The 21,051-nt window shown below is 36.6% G+C and overlaps 1 protein-coding gene across 2 annotated transcripts in view; it reads left to right on the top strand.

Annotated features, from left to right (window-relative positions):
• The window catches only part of GPD2 (glycerol-3-phosphate dehydrogenase 2 (mitochondrial)), a 153,080-nt gene that overhangs the window by 74,419 nt on the left and 57,610 nt on the right, over window positions 1-21,051 (top strand). For both annotated transcript variants that reach the window (XM_011991921.1, XM_011991913.1), the window contains exons 4-6: window positions 8,812-8,936; window positions 10,267-10,364; window positions 11,387-11,550. In XM_011991921.1, coding sequence (XP_011847311.1) covers window positions 8,812-8,936; window positions 10,267-10,364; window positions 11,387-11,550 — 387 coding nt within the window. The remainder of the gene's footprint in view (window positions 1-8,811; window positions 8,937-10,266; window positions 10,365-11,386; window positions 11,551-21,051) is intronic.

The following is a 21,051-nucleotide window of genomic DNA, read 5'->3' as shown; positions in this document are numbered from 1 at the left end:
CCACTCCCCCCAATTTATGTGTGTGTGTGCGTGTGTGTGTGTATGTATGCATATATATTCTGTTTTATCATACTCCATGTGAATCAAGGGTGTAACATTAAAACATCATAAAACTATTAGAAGAAAGTATGTGTAAATTTTTTTATATGGGGTAGGAAAGGTGTTTTTAAGTATGACACCAAAAAGCCACAAAGGAAAAGCCTGCTTTTGATTTTATAAAAATTCAGATGTATCCATGGCAAAAGATATAAAAGCAAAAAGGTGAAATTTGGAAAATATTTACAAAATAGCAAACAGAAAGGGTTTATCTCAGTTTTTTTTTTTCAAATTTTGTTTTGTTTTTGGAGACAAAGTCTCACTCCATTGCCCAGGCTAGAGTGCAGTGGCTCCATCATAGGTCACTGCAGACTCAACCTCCTGGGTTCAAGAGACCTTACCACCTCAGCCTCCTGAGTAACTAGATCTAAAAGTGTGTGCCACCAGGGCTGATGTGTTTATAAATTTTTCGTAGAGACCAGGTCTTGCTATGTTGCCAGGCTGGTCTGGAACTCCTGAGATCAAGTGGTTCTCCCACCTTCACCTTGCAAAATGTTGGGATTACAGACATGAGCCACTGTACCTGGCCATTCTACAATTTTCTAAATCCTTTTATTATGGTATATATGTGATAAATAGTATAAAGCTAGATTTCATTTATTTATTTTATTTCTTTTTACACTTAATAGACTATGTCTTTTAGTCGGTAAATGGAATCCATTTACATTTTTTTTGATTCCATGTGCATTTGCTTTGTATTTATTTTAACTTTTCATGCTTGTTATTGTGCTTCTTTCCCCCCTTTTCTGCCCTTATTAGATCAGTTTTGTTTCATGCTCTTTTTCCATACCCTCAACTCTGTAAGTATAGTAATGACCATCCTTAAGTACGGTCAGGGACTTTTCTTGGAACCAAAAGACTCGTGCCCTTGTTGATTTTGAGGACCTTGCAGACTAGCTGCTGAGACAAGTGGTACCTGGGCTCTGGTGCTGGTGCCAAGGCTGTGTCTGTCTTTCTGCTTCCTGGGCCCAGAGAGTGGTCAAGAGAAGCTTGTCAACTTCCTTGCACAAGAAGCAGAGACCTTCTTCAGTCCCAGCAACCGAATGCTCCTCTGGCTTCTTTACCTTTCCTTGTAATGGATAATTATATTCCTCTTACCCTTTAGGAACTGAGATCTTGATTGCCTTTGCCCATTTTTAGACCTTGAACCTAGCAAGAGAGAAGCTTTTGGTCTAGACATTCTGCTCTGAGTTTCTGCTACATTTTGGGTCCATTGAGTTTTAATCTTATTTTTGAGTCAATTATGTCCTTTAAAATAAATGCATATATAATTTTCTGTGTTTAGAGAAGAAGAAGAGTTCAAAGCTGAGCTTACAATGTCATACTGTCCAGAATTTTATTTATAACAATATTTATAATGGCAAAAAATTGGAGTCCGTCTTAATAAATTGGAATATATTCAGTTATTGAAAAGAGATAGATGTTTAAGTATTTACAGGGAAAATGGCTAAGATGTGTTATAAATCAAAAAAAGCAGATTGTGAAGAATGAGTGCTAATTTTTATTTGTTTTTCAAGTGAGATGGTATCAGATTGTGTTCTTCAGTAAGCATAGAAAAGTTCCTGATAAAATATGTAAGACAGTTTTAATAGTAAACATTGTTTACCTTTGGATTTTGTAACTAGGAAACCAGGAGGCCATTAGTATAGTTTTTTACATCATTTTCTCTTTCTGCCTTTCTGTATTATTTGGATATTCTTCCTCTCTTAGAACATTGGGTATTTTTGATAATACCAAAGTAAAAATAAAAAGCAACAGGAGCAACTCCCTTATTCCTCAAAATTGTGTTATTGCAATTGTTACAACCTAGTACAGTTTTGTGACTCCATAATCATATGTGTACTTAACAAACACTAAAGTATGTTAATGACATGTTATAACAACATCATATCTCTATTAATCTGTTTTCTAATATAATTTATGTGTTTTCTAATGTAAACGTAGAAATAGATATTAAATAACAAATTCAATATCATATTTATATAAAATGCTAACATTAACTTTTAGAAAATACCAGGCCAAAGCATAGTATCCTGATCGTGAGGATTAACAAATCAGGATTACTTTGCAGCTTTACAAGAGGATAATATTTTAGAAGAATTGATCCTTTCCATAAAATGTTCAGCCTTTGGGTTAGTCCCTTTTCTTATTAATGGCAGTGGCTGTCTGAAATCCAAAGTTAAGTGCCCAAAGCTTTTCTAAAGAAAGGTAAACTCACCTTTAAAAAAAAAAAAAAAAACTATATTATTTTTCCTTTGTGCAGCATGTGGCTTTAATACCTGTTCTTATGGTGCTAACATACAAAGCATCTTAAATTGTTTGATTTATGTGCTATTATCTTGGTGTCTCTGATACTTATTTCAGAATGATTACTCTTACCTTTCTATTTAGAAATATCTTAATAGTGACATTTCTTGAAATGTATTCTAATGATATAATTAAAAGATACAAGGAGTTTAAATGAAAATATAATCTTGCAGTACTATCTGTAATAGTGAAACAATGAGATAATCCAAATGTTCAAAAATAAGAAATTGAATAAATTATAAAAATTGATAGAATACTATCCACATGTTAAAAATGAACTTATAGAAAAATATTTATTGACATGGGTAAATGTTTATAATAAACAGTGTTAAATGAAAAAATTAAATCAAATTTACCATATAATCCTATTTTTACAAAAATGTACATATGTGTTTATATACATGCATAGAAAATGTGAACGTTTAAATACCCAAATGTCAACTGTGGTTATCTCTGAGTGGTGTGATTACAGGAGAGTTTTATTTTGTTCTCTTTGCTTCTCTGCATTTATTATATTGAGCATGTTTTCATGCATAATAAGATAATCAGTAAAAGGTATTAAAATATACTTCTGTTCTATTTCATGTTGTGAAAGTTAAATGTCGTACCATTTTTCCTCTTAGATTGTAATTATCCTTCTATATTCATCCAACTGTTTTGATCCATGAATTGGTTTAGTGGGAAGTAATTAGACATTCTCACTCAGGTCAGAAAAGACAAAGCTGTAAAGAACTGTGTTCATACCCCTTGCCCCACCTAGAAGATACAATTTCAGCTTGCTAACAGATGAGATGATAAATGGAATATAGATTTCAAGTTGACTTTATTCTTGTACTCTAATCTTGTTATTCTGCCTAAGATTTCAGAGTAATTTTACTCCAAATATTAATATTTTATTACTGTCACAAAATTCACCATACTACTTACTAAAAGTAATCAATAATAAAAACAAAGCCTTAAATAATGATAATACCCCTCCCACTAAATGAGATAGAGCTTATTGCTTTCCATGAAAAGTAGCTGCTAACAAGAAAAAAGAAAAAAAAAGAAAATTATAAAATCTTGAACTACTTTAGTGAATTACCTTCAGTACATAGAGAGGCCAGCCCTTCCCTGCCTGTAATGTAAGGAGGTCACTCTTTCTACTCTGAAGGAAGATCTCTCCCCAACCTCCTCAAATCTATAGTAAGGAGTAGTTTCTTGAATCCCGCGTGCATTATTTTTTGTGCCCTTCAGACTTAATTATTTTACCTAAGAACACAAAATGCTAGCATTGAATATCACTTAATACTGTTAACTCTCTGAGTAGATAAAACACCTCCCTCTTTTCACTTCCTTGCCCTATATTTAACATACCACAAAACTGAACTCCTGATTTGATTTCAGTAATTTTTGAGGTGAGGAAACAATTTGGATTTTTGAGAGTTGAAACAGAAAGGGACAGATTAGATAACAGAACCACAGAAGAACCTCAAAAAACTTTTAAAAATGTTATTGTCTTCATTGCAGTTGGTTGGTTAATTAGTTAAGAAATAGTTGAGTTGCCGCTATGACTTTAATAATGTCTTGATTTTATTTTCCTCCTTTCTACTTCTCATTCAACAAAAAATGAGAGATTTAAAACATTTAGCATATAATAGCAGTTGAAAAGTAAAGAAAATTTTTAGAGTTCTTTTGTAGTTTGGAAAAGTTTTAGTAATGCTTTTTATGTTACATGGCATTTTAATATATCAGTTTAGCTATAACTTTGGAAACTAAAATTTTAACTTTTTGCTCTGGAAGGAGCAGTATCATTTCTTTCCAGAAATTCTGGTGGGTAACTTGATGATTTGACACTAGAAATAATGGGACAAGAAAAACAGCCTGGTTTGACAGAGAGGCCCATTTTAACTTTTGTTGGTATTCACTAGGGTTTCTCACATAAGTACATGTGATAACTTTTAAAATGTCCAATACTGGAAAAAGCAGTTTTGAGAGCTTTAAAGTGTTAGCTCTCACTTAAATATCCTGAAATATCCTCCTGAGATGGCTTGCTAATTCCTAGAGTAGTTCCCTGCCTCACACTCTGTCAATTTGGGAAATTAAAAAAAAAAAAAATCCATCCTGACAACACAGCCCATAAAATTTTCTCTTTATATCACTCTTCAATACCCTCTCTGCCTTGTGAGGCCGGATTCTTCATTGCTGCAACTCCTGTTATATGACCCTGGTCCTCCAAAAGGTCTCCTGCCTCCAGCTCTGCCTCTACCCCTCATTCCTGCAGTCAGAGAAATCTTTTCTGAACCTTAATCTCATTTCTCAGCTGAAAATATTTTGATAGTTCTCCTGACAAGCAGCATAATAGTATTTCTCAAAACAGTATCTGAGAACTTCTAGAAAAAATTTAAATGTTATCCTTTTTCATAATGATAAATTAACAAGCACACCCTGGTTCCCCAGAATGGATACCTTATAACTGTGCAAAATACCAGAAATACTAATATTCGTGCCTGCCTGTCCATGTTGCATCTTTTTTTTTTTTTTTTCTTTCCTTGAGACGGATTCTCACTCTATTGCCTAGGCTGGATTGCAATGGTGCGATCTCGGCTCACTGCAGCCTCCGCCTCCTGGGTTCAAGTGATTCTCCTGCCTCAGCCTCCTGAGCAGCTGGGATTACAGGCATGCGCCACTGCACCTAACTAATTTTCGTGTATATGTATTTTTAAGTAGAGATGGAGTTTTGCCAGGTTGATCAGGCTGATCTTGAACTCCTGACCTCAAGTGATCCTCCCACCTTGGCCTCCCAAAGTGCTGGGATTATAGTCATGAACTACTGTGCCCAGCCATTTTTTCTTTTTCTTTTTCTTTTTCTTTTCTTTCTTTCCTTCCTTCCTTCTTTCCTTCCTTCCTTCCTTCCTTCCTTCCTTCCTTCCTTCCTTCCTTCCTTCCTTCCTTTTTTTTGAGACAGGGTCTCATTCTGTCATTCAGGCTGAAGTGCAGCAGTGCAATCTTGGCCCACTGCAACTTCTGTCTTTTGGGCTCAAGCGATTCTCCCACCTCAGCCTCCCGAGTAGCTGTGAATACAGGCACATGCCACCATGCCCGGCTAATTTTTGTATTTTTTGGTTGATACAGCGTTTTGTCATGATGTCTAGGCTGGTCTCGAACTCCTGGGCTCAAGTGATCATCCTCCCGCCTTGGCCTCCAAAGTGCTGGGATTAAAGATATGAGCCACTCACACCTGGCCACATCTTGTTTTTTTCTGATGAAACATTTGTTTCTTAAAGTGATCCAGGACACATAGCTCTGTTCTCAGAGGCATTTTCCTTTTGAGGAGATCTGGATATTACTTACTTGTGAAAAACAGTGGCTAACAGGGCAAGATCCAAATACTCGAATGTGTAAGAAGAGCCCTCTGAGATCTGCCTTGCCCATTCTTTGTACCTGCACTCCAGCCCCTGAGTGACAAGCAGCCCCTGGATAAGCTAGGCCACATCAAGCGTTTGCCTTCTCTGTCTTAAGCTGGGCTTTGTCAATGATCTTTCCCTTTCTTCACTCCACCCGCCCTGAACACATACTTCTCTGTAGACTCTTCTTTTCTGACGACTCCATCCCCAGGTACAAGGTAAACTCCCATCTCTCCCATCTTGGCTATAGTTAATTTTCACACAGGGAATTGTGTCACTACAAAACTAAGCCCAAAATTTGCTGGTGTAAAACAAGAGTTATCATCAGCCAGTTTCAGTGGGTCAGGAATCTGGGTGAGCCTTAGCTGGGTACTATGGCTCTGCATCTCTTATAGTGGACAGTGCTTTCTAGTAACTCACATGGTTGTTGGACTGAGGTCTCTGTTCCTCACCACTTGCTGACCAGGAGCCTCCCTTTGTTCCTGAACTCACAACACGACAGCTTGCTTCACCAGAGCAAGCAAGCAGGAGGGCAAGACAGAATACTGGAAAGAGAAAGAGCATTTCCCAGTCTTTAATGACCTAATTATAGTAGTGGCAGGTCACCTGCTCATTAGAAGAAGAGTGCTAGTCTAGCCCACACTCCAGGGCAGGGGGTGACATACTAGGCAGTTGGGATTACTGGAGACTATCTAAGTAGTCTGTCTACCATAGCCTGTAGGATACCTTAGGGTAGGTAGCCCTAAGGATAGGCCCAGGTGAGGAAGCTGTGGGCCGTGGGGGAGGCTGCTTGTCCTCTCTCAACCTTGCTTCCCTGCCTCGCATGGTGTGGGCATCTTGATGCCATGACAGTGATTCCAGGGTTTAAAGAGAGGTATATTTTAAATAATCTGGCTCTTAAATATCATTTGAAAGTCAACTCCCTCGTCTGATCTTCAGCTGAAGAAAAAATGGTCTATTTTAGTGCTAGAAGAAGAACTCTGTGTTGGACTTACTAAGAAAAGGTGATATAGCTCACTGAGATAGTGCATTCTTAAGAGATTTGCAAATTTCGTTTTTCTGGGTTTATATCCTGAATTTACCTTCTAACCTGGAGTATGATGAGAATCTTCTGGATTTTCAAACTTGGCCTCTATTAAACTGCTGCACTTTGTTTACTTGCTTTTCTTTGAGCAGGGAGCTACCTGACAGCCTAGTCCATGCCTAATTAACTTCTAATATCAGGATTTTGGCTCTCAATATTCTTAAAAATATGTACTAATATTTTTCTGTGTTTTTAGTATATTCAGTACTAAATTTGCTAGGCATTGCTAGGGTTTTAATAGTTGAGAATTTTACAGCTCTTTCTCTGGCATATATACTTAAAAGGAGTGACCTGGGGCTGTGATACCTGTAATTTTTTTGTTATTTTTCTAGGTAGTTAAGGCATTAACAGTTTTTGCCCTTGAATCAAAGTTCTCTACTTTTCTCTCCATACCTTCTAAATATTTTGTCCTTTTGAGTCAAGGGAATTGCCCTGATTTTATGATGACATTTGGGTACGATATTTAAACTGTTAAAAGTTATAAAAACGACCCTTTGGTATTAAATGTAATAAGTGGCTTTGAATTGAATACATGTGCAGTTTCTCCTAAATGAACTTTGTGAGTCCAAACTGCTCTAGTTACGTATTCTCATTGTAATTGGATTCTATGACATTCTTTCATCCTCCAGGAGTTTTCCAGGCCATGAAAATTCCTCATGGCTTGGTGTCGATGTATACTTTGGGTCTTTTGGGGTACTGACTTTCATCTCTCAACTCCTGTGTGACACTTGTAGTGCTGATGATCATCTCCACTCCTGAAAAGGCACGGTGTCTCTGCAGCAAAACAGAACTACTTATCCCTAAGAGATCTATAACAGCCCTCAAGTAAAGGGGGAATGGGCAACTGCTACAACTGAGCTACCTTTGCTCAGCCTTTCCTTATCAAGAATATGTTCTTTTTCTTCTTTTCTTTTTTTTTTTCTGAGATGGCGTCTCACCCTGTCACCCAGGCTGGAGTGCAGTGGCACAATCTTGGCTCACTGTAACCTCTGCCTCCTGGGTTCAAGTGATTCTCCTGCCTTAGCCTCCCGAGTAGCTGGGATTGCAAGCACAAGCCACCATGCCCAGCTAATTTTTTGTATTTTTAGTAGAGACCCGGTTTTTACCATGTTGGCCAGGTTGGTCTTGAACTCCTGACCTCAAGTGATCTGCCCGCCTCAGCCTCTCAAAGTGCTGAGATTACAGGCATGAGCCACCACGCCTGGCAAGAATATATTTTTTACTCATGGTTACTCTGCACTGTGTTCATTTTTACTGGCTTGTATTTCTTTGTAATTCTAAAATATTGTCATGTTCAAAGGTTTTAAATTAGACTATAAACACCTCAATATCAGAACTTATTCTTTTCTTTATTTCTTTTGTTTTTTCATTCTTTTCTTTTGTTCTTTCTTTGTTTCGATATCTTGGATCTCTTTCCCCATTGTATATCTACCATAATACCACTCCAGACACATTTCTCAACAGAAGTCAACACATAGAAGGAAGTCTTGTCTAGATTTATTCATGATGCGTGCATTTAGAGTAGATCAGAGATGAGGGGCTGCGACAGGTCTGGACTCTTGTAGTGAGAGATGAACGATTAGAAGGCTTTGCAACAGCATTCAGTTAACTCTACATGGGTAGAGTTGGGTGCTGGTCTCTCTTTTAACCTTCTAAGTGCACCAGAGTATGTTACTGCCATGAAATTGCACTGTAATATTTTCTAGTTGTGATTCATTCACAGCTTAATATGCTTCTAGTTCTGGCTTGACTTTTCCCCCAGGAAGAGCCTAAAATCTCTTCATTATAATATAGACAGTGTACTGCACTTTGAATACAAATTTATCCATGTTCGGAGTAATTTTTCTTGTGATTGTCTCTACCCTGGAGAAGTGCCTTTAATGAATTACATACAAATTGTGTAATTTAAGAAGTTAATTTGGTTTTCTGGTTACACAGGACTAAAAACAGCGCTTGTAGAAAGAGATGATTTCTCATCAGGGACCAGCAGCAGAAGCACTAAATTGATCCATGGTGGTGTGAGATATCTTCAGAAGGCCATCATGAAGTTGGATATTGAGCAGGTAATTGTGTATGCTGGTTGTTAAACAAAAATTGCAACTATGATTTTTTCTACCCAATTAAATCAGGTTTTTTTATTTTTTCTTTTTCTTTTTTTTCTTTTTTTTTTTTTAACGGCTTTTAGCATTTCTTCCTGTTGGAAATACCTATTTAGTATATTCTGCTGGAATATCTTTCAGGAGAGGTGTGTCAGTTCTTTCCTGTAGTATTATGTTTATGGGTAATCAGGGGCTTTTTCTTCACAGGCATGTTGAACTAGCAGATTTACAAAATCACTTTTGGATGTGTTGCCTTTTAAACAATTGTGATTGGATTTTTGCCAGTGGCTACCAAATTGCTACTTTGCAAGCACTTTCAGGGGAGCTATGTTGTAATGCAGGGGGAGTGCGAAATCGATCCTCTTAACTACAACTGCAGTCATACGCTCATATTGTCACTGACATATTCTGAAGGAAAAGATGATCTGAGTCATGCTTTTCTTATGTCACACTTTATTGTGTCCAGCCTGCCACCATTTGAAAACTGCCAAGGCAGTGTGGAAGATGACATTTCCCAGAGGGGTAAAAAAAATCAGCTGAACTTCCTATCTCTTTTTGTACGTGAAAAACACAGCAGCACTGGCTTGACATTGTCAAGTTTTGAATCTGTCTCGTTTTTTTTCTTGATAAGTCAGTTTTGAATCTGTCCCCTTTTCTTATATTCTCTTCGCATCATGATGGATGCAATGAAAACAGCATAGGATTTAGAATCAGCTAACTTGTGATGTGGTCAGGCTTATTTACTCAAAATCTATGAGTCTGTTATCTTATTTGTAAAATTAGTGTTATAATAGCATTGCTGGCTTTTTAGAGAGGCATAATGAGGACTACAGCAGTTAAGACAAAGCCTTTTTATAATCTATAAAATACTGTGCAACTGTTAAGTAGCATCATTGCTTGGTTTCGTGAGGGCAAGACAGAAACTTTTAGCATGAACTTGAACAATCTGTTATCTCCTACACAGAAAAAATAATATGGGGAACTGAGAAAGGGAGACAATCCAGAGGATGCAAGATAAATGGCTACAATAATCTTGTAACTCAAGTCAGGAAAATATCTTACACCTGGGAACTCTGACAGCATGTTTTTCTCCTATGCAAATACAGTTAAGGTTTCTAAAAAATCTTTGAGGTTGACAGCATGATGTATTATTAGAAATTTGATTAGGAGGGAGCTATCTTCACTCAGAGGTAGAGGTTTCTGTGTATCAATCAGTTGGCAGGGTGTCTATTTGCCATTTGAAAATATTATGATCTGTTACTGCCAAACTAATTTTCTCTGTTTTGCCTTTCAGTATAGGATGGTAAAAGAAGCCCTTCATGAGCGTGCCAACCTGCTAGAAATTGCTCCCCATTTATCAGCTCCTTTGCCTATAATGCTTCCAGTTTACAAGTAAGCCTTTTGATATCACGTGTATGCATTTGCTTCTCTGCGGTCAATAGAACAACAGTTTTAATGGAAATAATCCCGCAATGCATATTTCATAATTTGGTTTTAATTGGTCCTAATCTTTAATCCTTTTCAAGTATTTTCCTTTGTTGTATTTAAAAGTATGGCTTTTCTTAAATTGCTCTCTACTGGCCTATCTCTAGATTTTAAAGGCAAAGGAGGTCGTGTTCTGTATTTGTAATTAGTAGTTTCTTCCTCCAGTTTCTGAGAGTATATAGATGAGCAACTGCATTTGCATTAAGGAACATAAGAGGATCATGTGCAGACTGTAAATGGCTCCGCTAAAGTATCCTGTTGTAAAATGTAAACATACCATATACCCACTTGAAACCCAAGCCATTTTGAGTCATGTTACGTGTCTGAGTTAACCAAGGCTGAAATTTGGTTAGGAAGGGTCAGATTATAAATTATAAAACTTAATTTTCCTAATGTTGTTAGAGCTATCCATGAAGTTGCCTTACATTGGAATTCAGGTAGTATGAAAAAGTAGATTATGTAACTCTGTTAACCACATTAGTGTTGTAGGGGGCTGGAAACAGATTTTTTACAACTTTGTTCATCCTTCCTCATAGATCGCTTAGGACTTCCTGAACCAGTGTTTCTTAATCCTGGGTGCACATTGTCATCATCCGGGCCCCCACCCTAGTCTAGTTAAATCAATTTCTGGATGTATGAGGTTTAGGCATCAGTATTTATTTTTAATGTTCCCCAGAGAGTTCTAATATTCAGCCAGGTTGAGAACAACTGCCTCAGAGAAGATTCATTTAAAAATCTCATTGATTTATTTTACTTACAGACTTCAGCTAGATTGGTGTCAAAAACAGTTGCATAAGTCTGTTTCTTTTGCAGTCCACTTCTAGGTATGCTTTGTTTTTCTTAAATGAAAGGGGTCTTGTACTGTAAGGTAACGTTCTATAATGCTATACTCTGTTTCTAAAGAACTTTCCCCTCTATTTATGCTGTAGGTGGTGGCAGTTACCTTACTACTGGGTAGGAATCAAGCTGTATGATTTGGTTGCAGGAAGCAATTGCCTGAAAAGCAGTTATGTCCTCAGCAAATCAAGAGCCCTTGAACATTTCCCAATGCTCCAGAAGGACAAACTGGTAGGAGCAATTGTCTACTATGACGGTATGTGATATTTTTTTTCCTCACAGATACTTTTCTCTCACTCATGACCCTTATAGTATATTCTTAAGGAGATAGTTTTGCATCTTTAAATACTAATCTTACACAACACACAAACGCACTTGCATGCACATATTAACCATTTTCTCTAACAGTGGCTGAAAAACTAACCATAATGTTTTACCTTTAATATTGTTTATTTTACATATTTGTTTTCTTCTTTGATTTCTACTTTGTGTCTCATGGTTGGTTTGGTCCATTTCTCATCATTATGAATTTGGTCCTCACCCTCATGCCATGTAATTTGTTATGTGTTTGCTAGTGAATATTTGCCTTATGAATATATTATAATGTTGAAAGCAGCTGAGGATATGTTAAGTTTTCTAGATGAAACCTCTATTTTCAAGGGGTTATAAACCTAGGGGGAAAAATGCCCTGTGGGCTGAAATTGACATGTTTGTATTTTGCACAGGACACAGTTCTTGAATGTATAATTTAGATGATGAAGGTAGATGAACATTGCATCTGTGAAACTGTGCTCTCAGTTTTTATTGCTTATTTTATTGTTGTTAGATGTTTTCTAATAGTGACATTACCTAGTGGCCATTTGCCATGTGTTCAATGTTCATTCTTTTTTTTTTTTTTTTTGCATGTGTGCAATATAATTTTGTACATTTTATTTGAAGGAGCACTTAATATATCTCCAGATGGACCACAAAACAATATAAAACAAAACAGGCAAAGCCATTTGTAAAATTTTACTAGTAGTTTTAAAGTGTGTGAGATTGGAATATAGTCCAAGGGTGTCCATTTATAAGGAAATAGCTGAACACAGATAATTATACATGTTCAAAAAGTCCTAAAAATTTTGTGATGCAGAGGACAGCTTAGATTCTATATCTCAGTGAGCCCCCAACACCCATTATATTATCTTTTCTATTTAGTATTAGATATCTAAACTCCTAGTAAGAAGAATTTGTTGTTGTTGTTTTATTTTTTTCAGGATATTTTGATATTTATACTGAATACTATGGGATGTCCCAAAGGCTATCCCTGTGTTTTTTTCTTCTTTCCAGTGTTACATTTCTGAACCAATTCAGCTGTCAGGCTTTCATATATAAATGCAAAAAGTATATGTGTACCAAACTCAAGAAAATGTCCTAGGAACAACAATATTAGAAAAATGTTAAGGGTCTTAGGCAAACATTAAAAGCTAGAAAATTCAGTTTGCAGTGCTTCCCAGCATCTGAACACCACAGGGGGGCCACTTAACTATTTTTTTGGTGCCCTTGATTGAGTCTACATGTTAAAGGACAACCTTAACTGTGAATTTGCTTTCTCTGCATCAGACCCTTAATGTTAACCCATTGTAGTTTATTGGGTGATTATAGTAAAGAGATTTTTGGTCCAGGAGGAGTAAGAAGGCATTCTGTAAATAGCATCCTGCCCATCCTGACATGGAAATGTTTGTGGCCTTTCCATCTTATTACTAATCCCTCCCGCACAAACCCTCTCACATACTTACTCATTTTCTATGCTTTGTGATCTATTGGGTACTAACAAATTTTATTTATAAGCTTGTCAATATCTGAATCTTTTAAAAATAAATATTAGTGGGCTGGGCATGTTGGCTCATGCCTGTAATCTTAGCACTTTAGGAGGCCAAGGCAGCCAGATCACTTGAGCCCAGTTTGAGACCAACATGGTGAAACCTCATCTCTACTAAAAATACAAAAAATTAGCCAGGTGTGGTGGCATGCACTTATAGTCCCAGCTACTTGGGGGACTGAGGTGGCCAGAGTGAGCTGAGATTCCGCCATTACACTCCAGCCTGGGTGACAGCATGAGACCCTATTTCAAAAAAAAAAAGAAGAAAAGAAATATTAGCGAATGTCATGTCTGAATTTGTGACATCCTGTTTTACATTGGTTTGGTATTGTTGTGAATTGTAAATTCTTATTGATTCTACATAAAGAAGCCAAGGGAAATCTTTGTTACACAAGGCAGAAGAAACATTATTCTCTTAGAATCATGAGGAAAAAGAATCTTTTAATCTAGAATTGATCTTTATAGCCTGTTATAGATTGCAATTATGAGCTTAGCAAAAATTTCTGAAAAATTTAAAAAGTATTTAAAATATTTTCAAATTGCTGTTTGGAAATCGGTTGTAAACTCATTAAGTCTTGAGCCAAAGGAGTAAAAATAATTATATTCTACTCATTTGATATAAATAATTTGTCTTTTTACCTTGTTCTAAAATGGTACAGGCCTAACTATATTATACTTGAGGTGAGGCAAAACAAGCATGTGCAACAGTGTAGTTCTGTGGTTTTACAACATGTTTACATGTGGGGCAACTCTTGTTTTACCTAATATGGTATGATGATCAAATTGAATATTGACATGGAAATAAGATGACGAGGAGCATGTAGGTAAAAGAACTAAATGAGTAAATCCATGCTCAACAAAAGGAATGAATGCCTTTTTTCCCTTTGACTGGAAAAACGTTATTACAGTATCATCCTGCTACTAAAGTATTTCAGAGAGAAAAATATTTCAATGTGAAGTTTTATCATTGCAAACCCAAGTCTAAACATTGTAGTTTATAAGATAAGCTTTTCTTAACAAGGAAAATACATACTCTTCTTGATAAATCACCATGATGAGAGTATAACAACAGCCACCGAAGTGATTTCAAGTTGCATTCAGGCTTCTTGAAATAATGTTGAATTTACTTTAAAAATAATGTATTGAGGTGAAATTCAATAAAATTCAATTAAAATTAGCCATTTTAAAGCGAACAGAAATAATTTTTGTAACTCCCACCAAGGGAGAATTTTGAATCTGATGAAAAAGTGGCATAAGTAATCAAATGAACTTTTAATTTTAATTAAGTTTTTTGAGACAGAGTCTTGCCCTATCACCCAGGCTGGCGTGCCGTAGCCTGATCATAGCTTCCTGAAGCCTCTAATCTCCAGGGCTCAAGCAATCCTCCTGCCTCAGTTTCTCAAGTAACTGGGATTATAGTTAGCATGTGCCACTATACCTGGCTAGTTGTTTTTTACTTTTGATAGAGACAAGGTCTCGCTACATTTCCTAGGCTAGTCTTGAACTCCTGAGCTCAAGGGATTCTCCCGCCTTGGCCTCCCAAAGTGTTGAAATTATAGACGTGAGCCACTGTGACCAGATAATCAAATGAACTTTTAATGCTGCAAGAAGTTTTGCTAACTAAAAACTCTTATTAGTAATACCTTATACACTTACTTCAGCACCAATGAAAAGTGAAATATAATGGTGTGAAAATATAGTGGGACAAACTAGTAAACGTTTCTCAGTCTTCCAGGCACTGAGAAGATCTGTAAGGTATCTTCAGTGCAGAGATGTTAGGGCTGTAAGATGTTTCCTCTGAAGTACAAAATATACAAAGATAAAAAATTTAATTTCTCATAAACCCAGTTCATCCTAATTAAATTTTGATGGCCACTGCATATGATGAAGGCAGAGTTTGTTCTCTCACAAAAGTTCATAGAGGTAATAAGTTCCATGCACTTTTCCCTCCAACATTTTATATATATTTTTTAATTTTCATTTTTTGCAGAGACAGTCTGGTCTTGAACTCCTGGCCTCAAGTGATCCTCCCACCTTGGCCTCCCAAAGTGTTGGGATTACAGGCATGAGCCACTTCGTCTGGCCCTTCATACATTTTGATGTAGTAATTATAGTTACTATTCTGTACATGGCGTAATTATGATCTGTGCCATATTTGATTGTTAACCACTGAAAAACAAATTCACGTGTATGGAGGAATAACTGTCATCTTTTTAAATGCAGACAGAATCTCAAACTTCTCAGTGAAATCCGTATGAAATGAAAGTTGGGATAGTAAATGACATACCAGTTTTCCCTGCAGTTGTATTTCCTTCTTATAGTCTATTAGAGTAATCATATAGTCAACTCACTGGTTTTCTGACTGAGACATGTCCTAGTATTTTTGAACTTGCCTAGTAGAAACCCACAGCTGGCCGTTACTGCTGATAAGGGAGTTACCAGGTAGAGAGGATGGTGACCAGGCCAACTTTCTCAAGTTAGAAGAAACTGTTTAGGGCATGGTATGCTTGGGTGACTTGACAGGCTGTGAGATGATGTGAACCAGCTGTTAGGGGTAGCCAGTTTTCTTAGGGACTTATTTTTTTTTCCCCTCTATTTGTTCCCATAGTGGATCTTTGTGGCTATTCTAGTTAGACTCCAGTCATCCAATCTAGTACACAGAAAATGAGCTATAATTAAAAATCATTAAATATTAAAAACCATTAAATACCTCCATTAAGCCATTGTAAAATAAAACTGAAGAACAAAATTACAGCTTTAAATTTCTCCTTTCTGAGAGTCAAGACATTGACAGAGATGTCTGTCGTTTCATATCCGATGATGCTTCTAAGCATTCCTTATGCACATATGAAAAGAGCAACTATAAGAAATTATATTGCCTTTTCCTAATGTAAATAAAAGTTGGTTACATCCATGTTTCAAAGGGGGAATTAAAGCCCAGGTTTCACTAGAATATTCATTTTTATTCCAACCTAAAACTCACAGCATACAAATAGATGAATTCAGCTCGTGAGAGAGCAAAGCCAATTTAATCTCTGGCTCCCCTGAGGTAAATGTAGTTCACGGTCCTGCCCCCACCCCAACCTCAGCTATAATCCCTGGCTCCTGGAGGTAAAAATGCACTGAAGTGAGGAAAATTCTGCAGCCGGATATAATGATCCAAAATGACAGGGACAATAATGACAATGAATTTCATGTCTCCCAGTCACGAGCTGGAGATGCTTGACTAGGCTGACTTATACAATTAAATTGTTACAGGTACAGCAGGAGATGCAGTTAGCTGTATGCTTTGGGGAACGATGCCTCTGGCAAAAGACATATTGTGGAATCCAGGCTCTTTTGTTAGGAGCCAGCTATTACTCCTCTAGGCATGCGCCTGCAATTGTACACTTTAATAAAAGAAAGCCCGGGTTAAAGACAAGTCTTTTAAGGTGTTGATTTTATCTACTTGGAAAGCTAAAAAAAATCAATTACCAGTATCACAAAAGTGATTTTTTTTGGTCTTTTGTTTGTTTTTTCGTTGAGTTCCTGGAACATAAGTAAAACCTTAAGATGGTGCCTTTAATCCTCATTTACACTATTTGTAAACAGAGTTGTTGAAGGAATTGGGTGTTATCTACTTTAAATCAGACAGATATTAATTTCTTCAGAATAATAGAAATAGATTGAATAGATAACTGAACAATGTGGATTTACAAACAGAATATTAATAGCAAGTCCTTTAAGCAAGTTTGGGCTACTTGCTTCTTAATGCAATTCTTGTGAATTGGAGTGGTAATCTCCAAAGTGAAGGGTGTGAGCCTCGTGAGGTGCACACAACCTTCCACTAGGGTATGGGAAGAACACATTATAACTTCTACTTAGATATGTTTTTAAAGTTAAATTCCCTATAAATTTGAAATGGTTCAAATGTCTATAATATATAAAAACCATAGTGTGTACATTATGTAATTTATAAATACACATATTGGAGATATATACTCATATACAAAACCATAGTATGTAAATTATGTAATTTATAAATATACATATTGGAGATATATTGCTTTTGGAATACTCAATTTAGTTTTTTTGGGGGGGCCCACTAGTAATTTGTCATTATTTTATTTGTTTGATAATTGGCTATTTAAATGTTTTCAAGATAGATGTATTTAGTGAAAGGACAGATTGCTTTGGAAGAGTAAACATAACCAAATCCCTTTCTTCATCTCCCAGTGTTTAATTTCTATGAAATTTAATTGAGGTGGCTGAAAACGTAAAAACAAAGAACTGTTGAATAAGAGGAAGTATTGGCATGATGCATTAAAGATGTGTATTTAAAAAAATTTTTCATCTTAATACATTTATTTTAAAATGTAAAGTTCTATTTGCCAACAATTTCCAGGGCTCCTAACCCTTTTTGTATCCTTATTATTGTACAACCAAGGTTTTAAAATTATGTAAATATTGATACACATAAACGAATACATGTAGCGCATATGTAAGTTGTAAGTTTAGTCATTAAGATTGTGGGATCCACAACTGTACTTAAAACCTAGTGAGATAGCAGAGTTGCCTGGACCCTTCATAGGACTTGTGACAGGGGTGTGGCTCGATTACCTGGCCGGGTGCTCAAACCCCTTGTGGGAGGGGGAGCACACAGGCAAACAGGTGCCTGGGCCAGGGTGAGTGCCTTTGGGCTCTCGCCCCATGGCAGCGTCTAGGGGTGTGTTATGATTAATGCTCTTTTAGCAGTTGCCATCCAAGATGTCTAAGTGTTAAGTAGCTCAGTGGAGAGTCAGGGTGACAGCCTTTTACACCTTGCCCTCTTGGTACCTAGGTTCTTGTCCAGCATCTGGGAAGTGTCAGGTCATATAGACTTCGAGGATGGTGAATGCAGCAGTTTTACTGAGTGGTGGAGGTGGCCCTCAGTGGGATGGGAAACTGGAAAGGGGATGGAGTGGGAAGATAACCTCCCCCATTTCCAACCTTCCAGCTGCCTCTTCTTTTCTCTCATTCTCGGCCATGCAACTCCACTCCTCTGCCAGTGGAATTTGGGGTTTTTATAGGTACAGGAAGGGGGTGTTGTGGGTCAGAGTGGTTTTTGAAAAAAACAGCACTCAAGTGGGAAAACAGGGATGTGAAGTTCTCATTTAGGGCCATGGGCCCAGGCCTGTGGATGGGGCCATGGCTTGGGAACTGCCCTCTCCTACACAGTATTTCCCTGCCTCCTGTCCGTATCACTAGGATATTACCAAAACATTGAAGCCAACTGTGACTATTCACCATTTCATTTCCTCGTCTGCCCTAGAAATAACTGCTATGCTGAATTGTATTATTAGGGTTCCTGGTCTTTCTTTTTAATAATCTTATCATATGTACATGTATTTCTAAAGTAATGTATTGTTCAGTTTTATTTTTAAAATTATTTTTATTATTTTTATTTTTATTTATTTATTATTTTGAGATGGAGTCTCACTCTGTCGCTCAAGCTGGAGTCCAGTGGCACAATCTTGGCTTATTGCAACCTCTGCCTCCCAGGCTAAAGCCATTCTCCCACCTGGGCCTCCCGGGTAGCTGGGATTACAGGCATGTGCCACCATGCCCAGCTAATTTTTTTGTATTTTAGTAGAGGTGGGGTTTCACCATGTTGCCCAGGGTGGTTTCAAATACCTGAGCTCAGGCAGTCCTCCTGCCTCGGCCTCCCAAAGTGCTGGGATTGCAGGCGTGAGCTACCGCACCCGGCTGTTCGGTTTTATTTTTAAACTTTGTGAAAGTATTGTATGATGGTTACATAAGTTGATATAAATTTTGTAGAGCAGTTGGACATGCCTAGAAAAGTTGGGGGTACCTTGTGATCTAATAATTTTATCAGTAGGTGTATGCTTTAGGCGAACTGTTGCATGTATCTACCAGGATATATGTACAAAAAGTTCATAGAAGCACTGGGTGCAATTTCAAAAAGGAAAGTAATGCAAATATCTATCAAGAGGAAAATGAATATATAATGTATGGTCTGTTCACATAATAGAGTAAAACACAGCATTGAAAGTGCATGCACTGTAAACTAAGCAACACAGATGAATCTTAGAAAAATAATGTTGAAATGGCATGATAAATTGTTTTGTAATTGTAAGCATTGCAACCATACTAGAAAGCTACTTTCCAAAGTATTGTAGGGTCTTTAAATCAATCAGCAATATGGAAGAAGATGACTTAGGTTTACAAACGTAACTGCGCTTTGAACTCTGCATTACCACATCTATAAATTTAGGCTTATGACACCTAATTCACAGGCTGTTTTGATATTTAAATGAACTATTATAACAAATGCAAAATAATTTATAGGTACAAAACATTACTCCCATATTGTTTGTTTAGTGGGGGGTCAATTTCATGGATGTGCTATAGTCCATCAAATTTCTATATGTGCTATATGTGCTATAGTCCATCATCATATTTTGTGAAAATATTCCAAAGTGAAGCATCAGTTCCACAAGCATCCCCTTGTATGTTTAAAATTTGGAGATTCTTATAGAAAAATTTGCCAAACATTCTTAGGATAAAAGGGAAAAATATTGCACATACGAATGTGCTCCAGGTAAGTATAATCTTTGAAGTTTAAGAATTAAAAATCATAACATTTTAATAGAACTTCCTCTAAACATTCCTTCCTCTTAGACATTGATTTAAAACATATTTGCTTTTAATATTTTTCCTTGTTCATATGCAATTTTACACTTCTAAATTAAATGAATAGTTTTAATCTTGATTTCCTACTGTCAGATTTCCTGTTGTATTTCTCCTCTTGTTTTCCGTGAGTTACATAAATGAAACTGACATCATTGCTCATATAGCAGGCATATTTTTTTTTTGCCCCCAAATGCTGCCTTTTTGCTATTCAGTGTATCTGGATACCAACTAATGCTAAATGAAGTTTGACATGTACCCCTAAGAAACAAAACTTATAAATTGTGGCTTCAAAGGAAACCTTGAATAAATAGGACACACTGTGTCCACCCAGGCTAACATCCAGCATATGTTTTAGCTTCCTGATGATGAGACAGAGCAAAATAGCCCCCAGGAAACTTTGCAATTGTTTATTGCTCACTTGTCCAGCATGTATTAAATACCAGGCTTTCAGTCTCTTATAATTTGCTTTTTTAAAATTAAAATCCACCAAAGTAGATATGATCAGGTATAGCAAGCCAAGATAGTAGTCATCAATATTTGTACTCTGTATATAAAAGCTTAAAAACAGTGCTAAAAATTCTCCAGTAGTAGGATGTATGTAAGTTGTTTGAACAGATGGTTGTAGTGGGTTCATAGTAAGCTATTTACCTCTCCCACTCTGTGGTTCAGTTGACCCATTTAAAAAAGATGCAGGATCAAAGGCATGCTATTGTAATAAAATCTTTGTTCACTCTTCTCTTGATTTACTCATTCATCCAAAAAATATTTATGGAACCTTTAGTATTTGCCAGGCATTGTGCATATATGCAATATATTTTGCCAAATGCCTGGTCCCTACTATCAACAAAGTTTTACATTTGTGTAGCAGAATGTGGTTTTTTAAACTTTTTTTTTTTTTTCAGAAATTATCTTTAAACCAGCTTTGTATGCATATTGGGATAGGATATTATGATCTCTATTTTACAGGAAAGAAGAGGAATCATAGCTAAAACTCTACATTGATATTTTAGATACATGGTGATGTGAAGATAATTTTATTTTTTAGCTAAAGAAAGGACTTTACAAAATGAAGATTATGGCATCATGGCTTCTTTCAGCTATTACTGATTTTTCTTTTTAAAGACTTTACTTTTTAAGAGAAATTTTAGGTTCACAACAAAATTGAGAGAAAGGTACAGAGACTTCCTCTATCCCCCCGCTCCCACACATGTTTAGACTCTCCCA

Source organism: Mandrillus leucophaeus, unplaced genomic scaffold, assembly GCF_000951045.1.
Source record: "Mandrillus leucophaeus isolate KB7577 unplaced genomic scaffold, Mleu.le_1.0 Scaffold110, whole genome shotgun sequence".
NCBI classification, from domain to species: domain Eukaryota; kingdom Metazoa; phylum Chordata; class Mammalia; order Primates; family Cercopithecidae; genus Mandrillus; species Mandrillus leucophaeus.
Note: the sequence above shows the minus strand (reverse complement) of the source record. Positions and strands in the feature narration are given on the sequence as shown.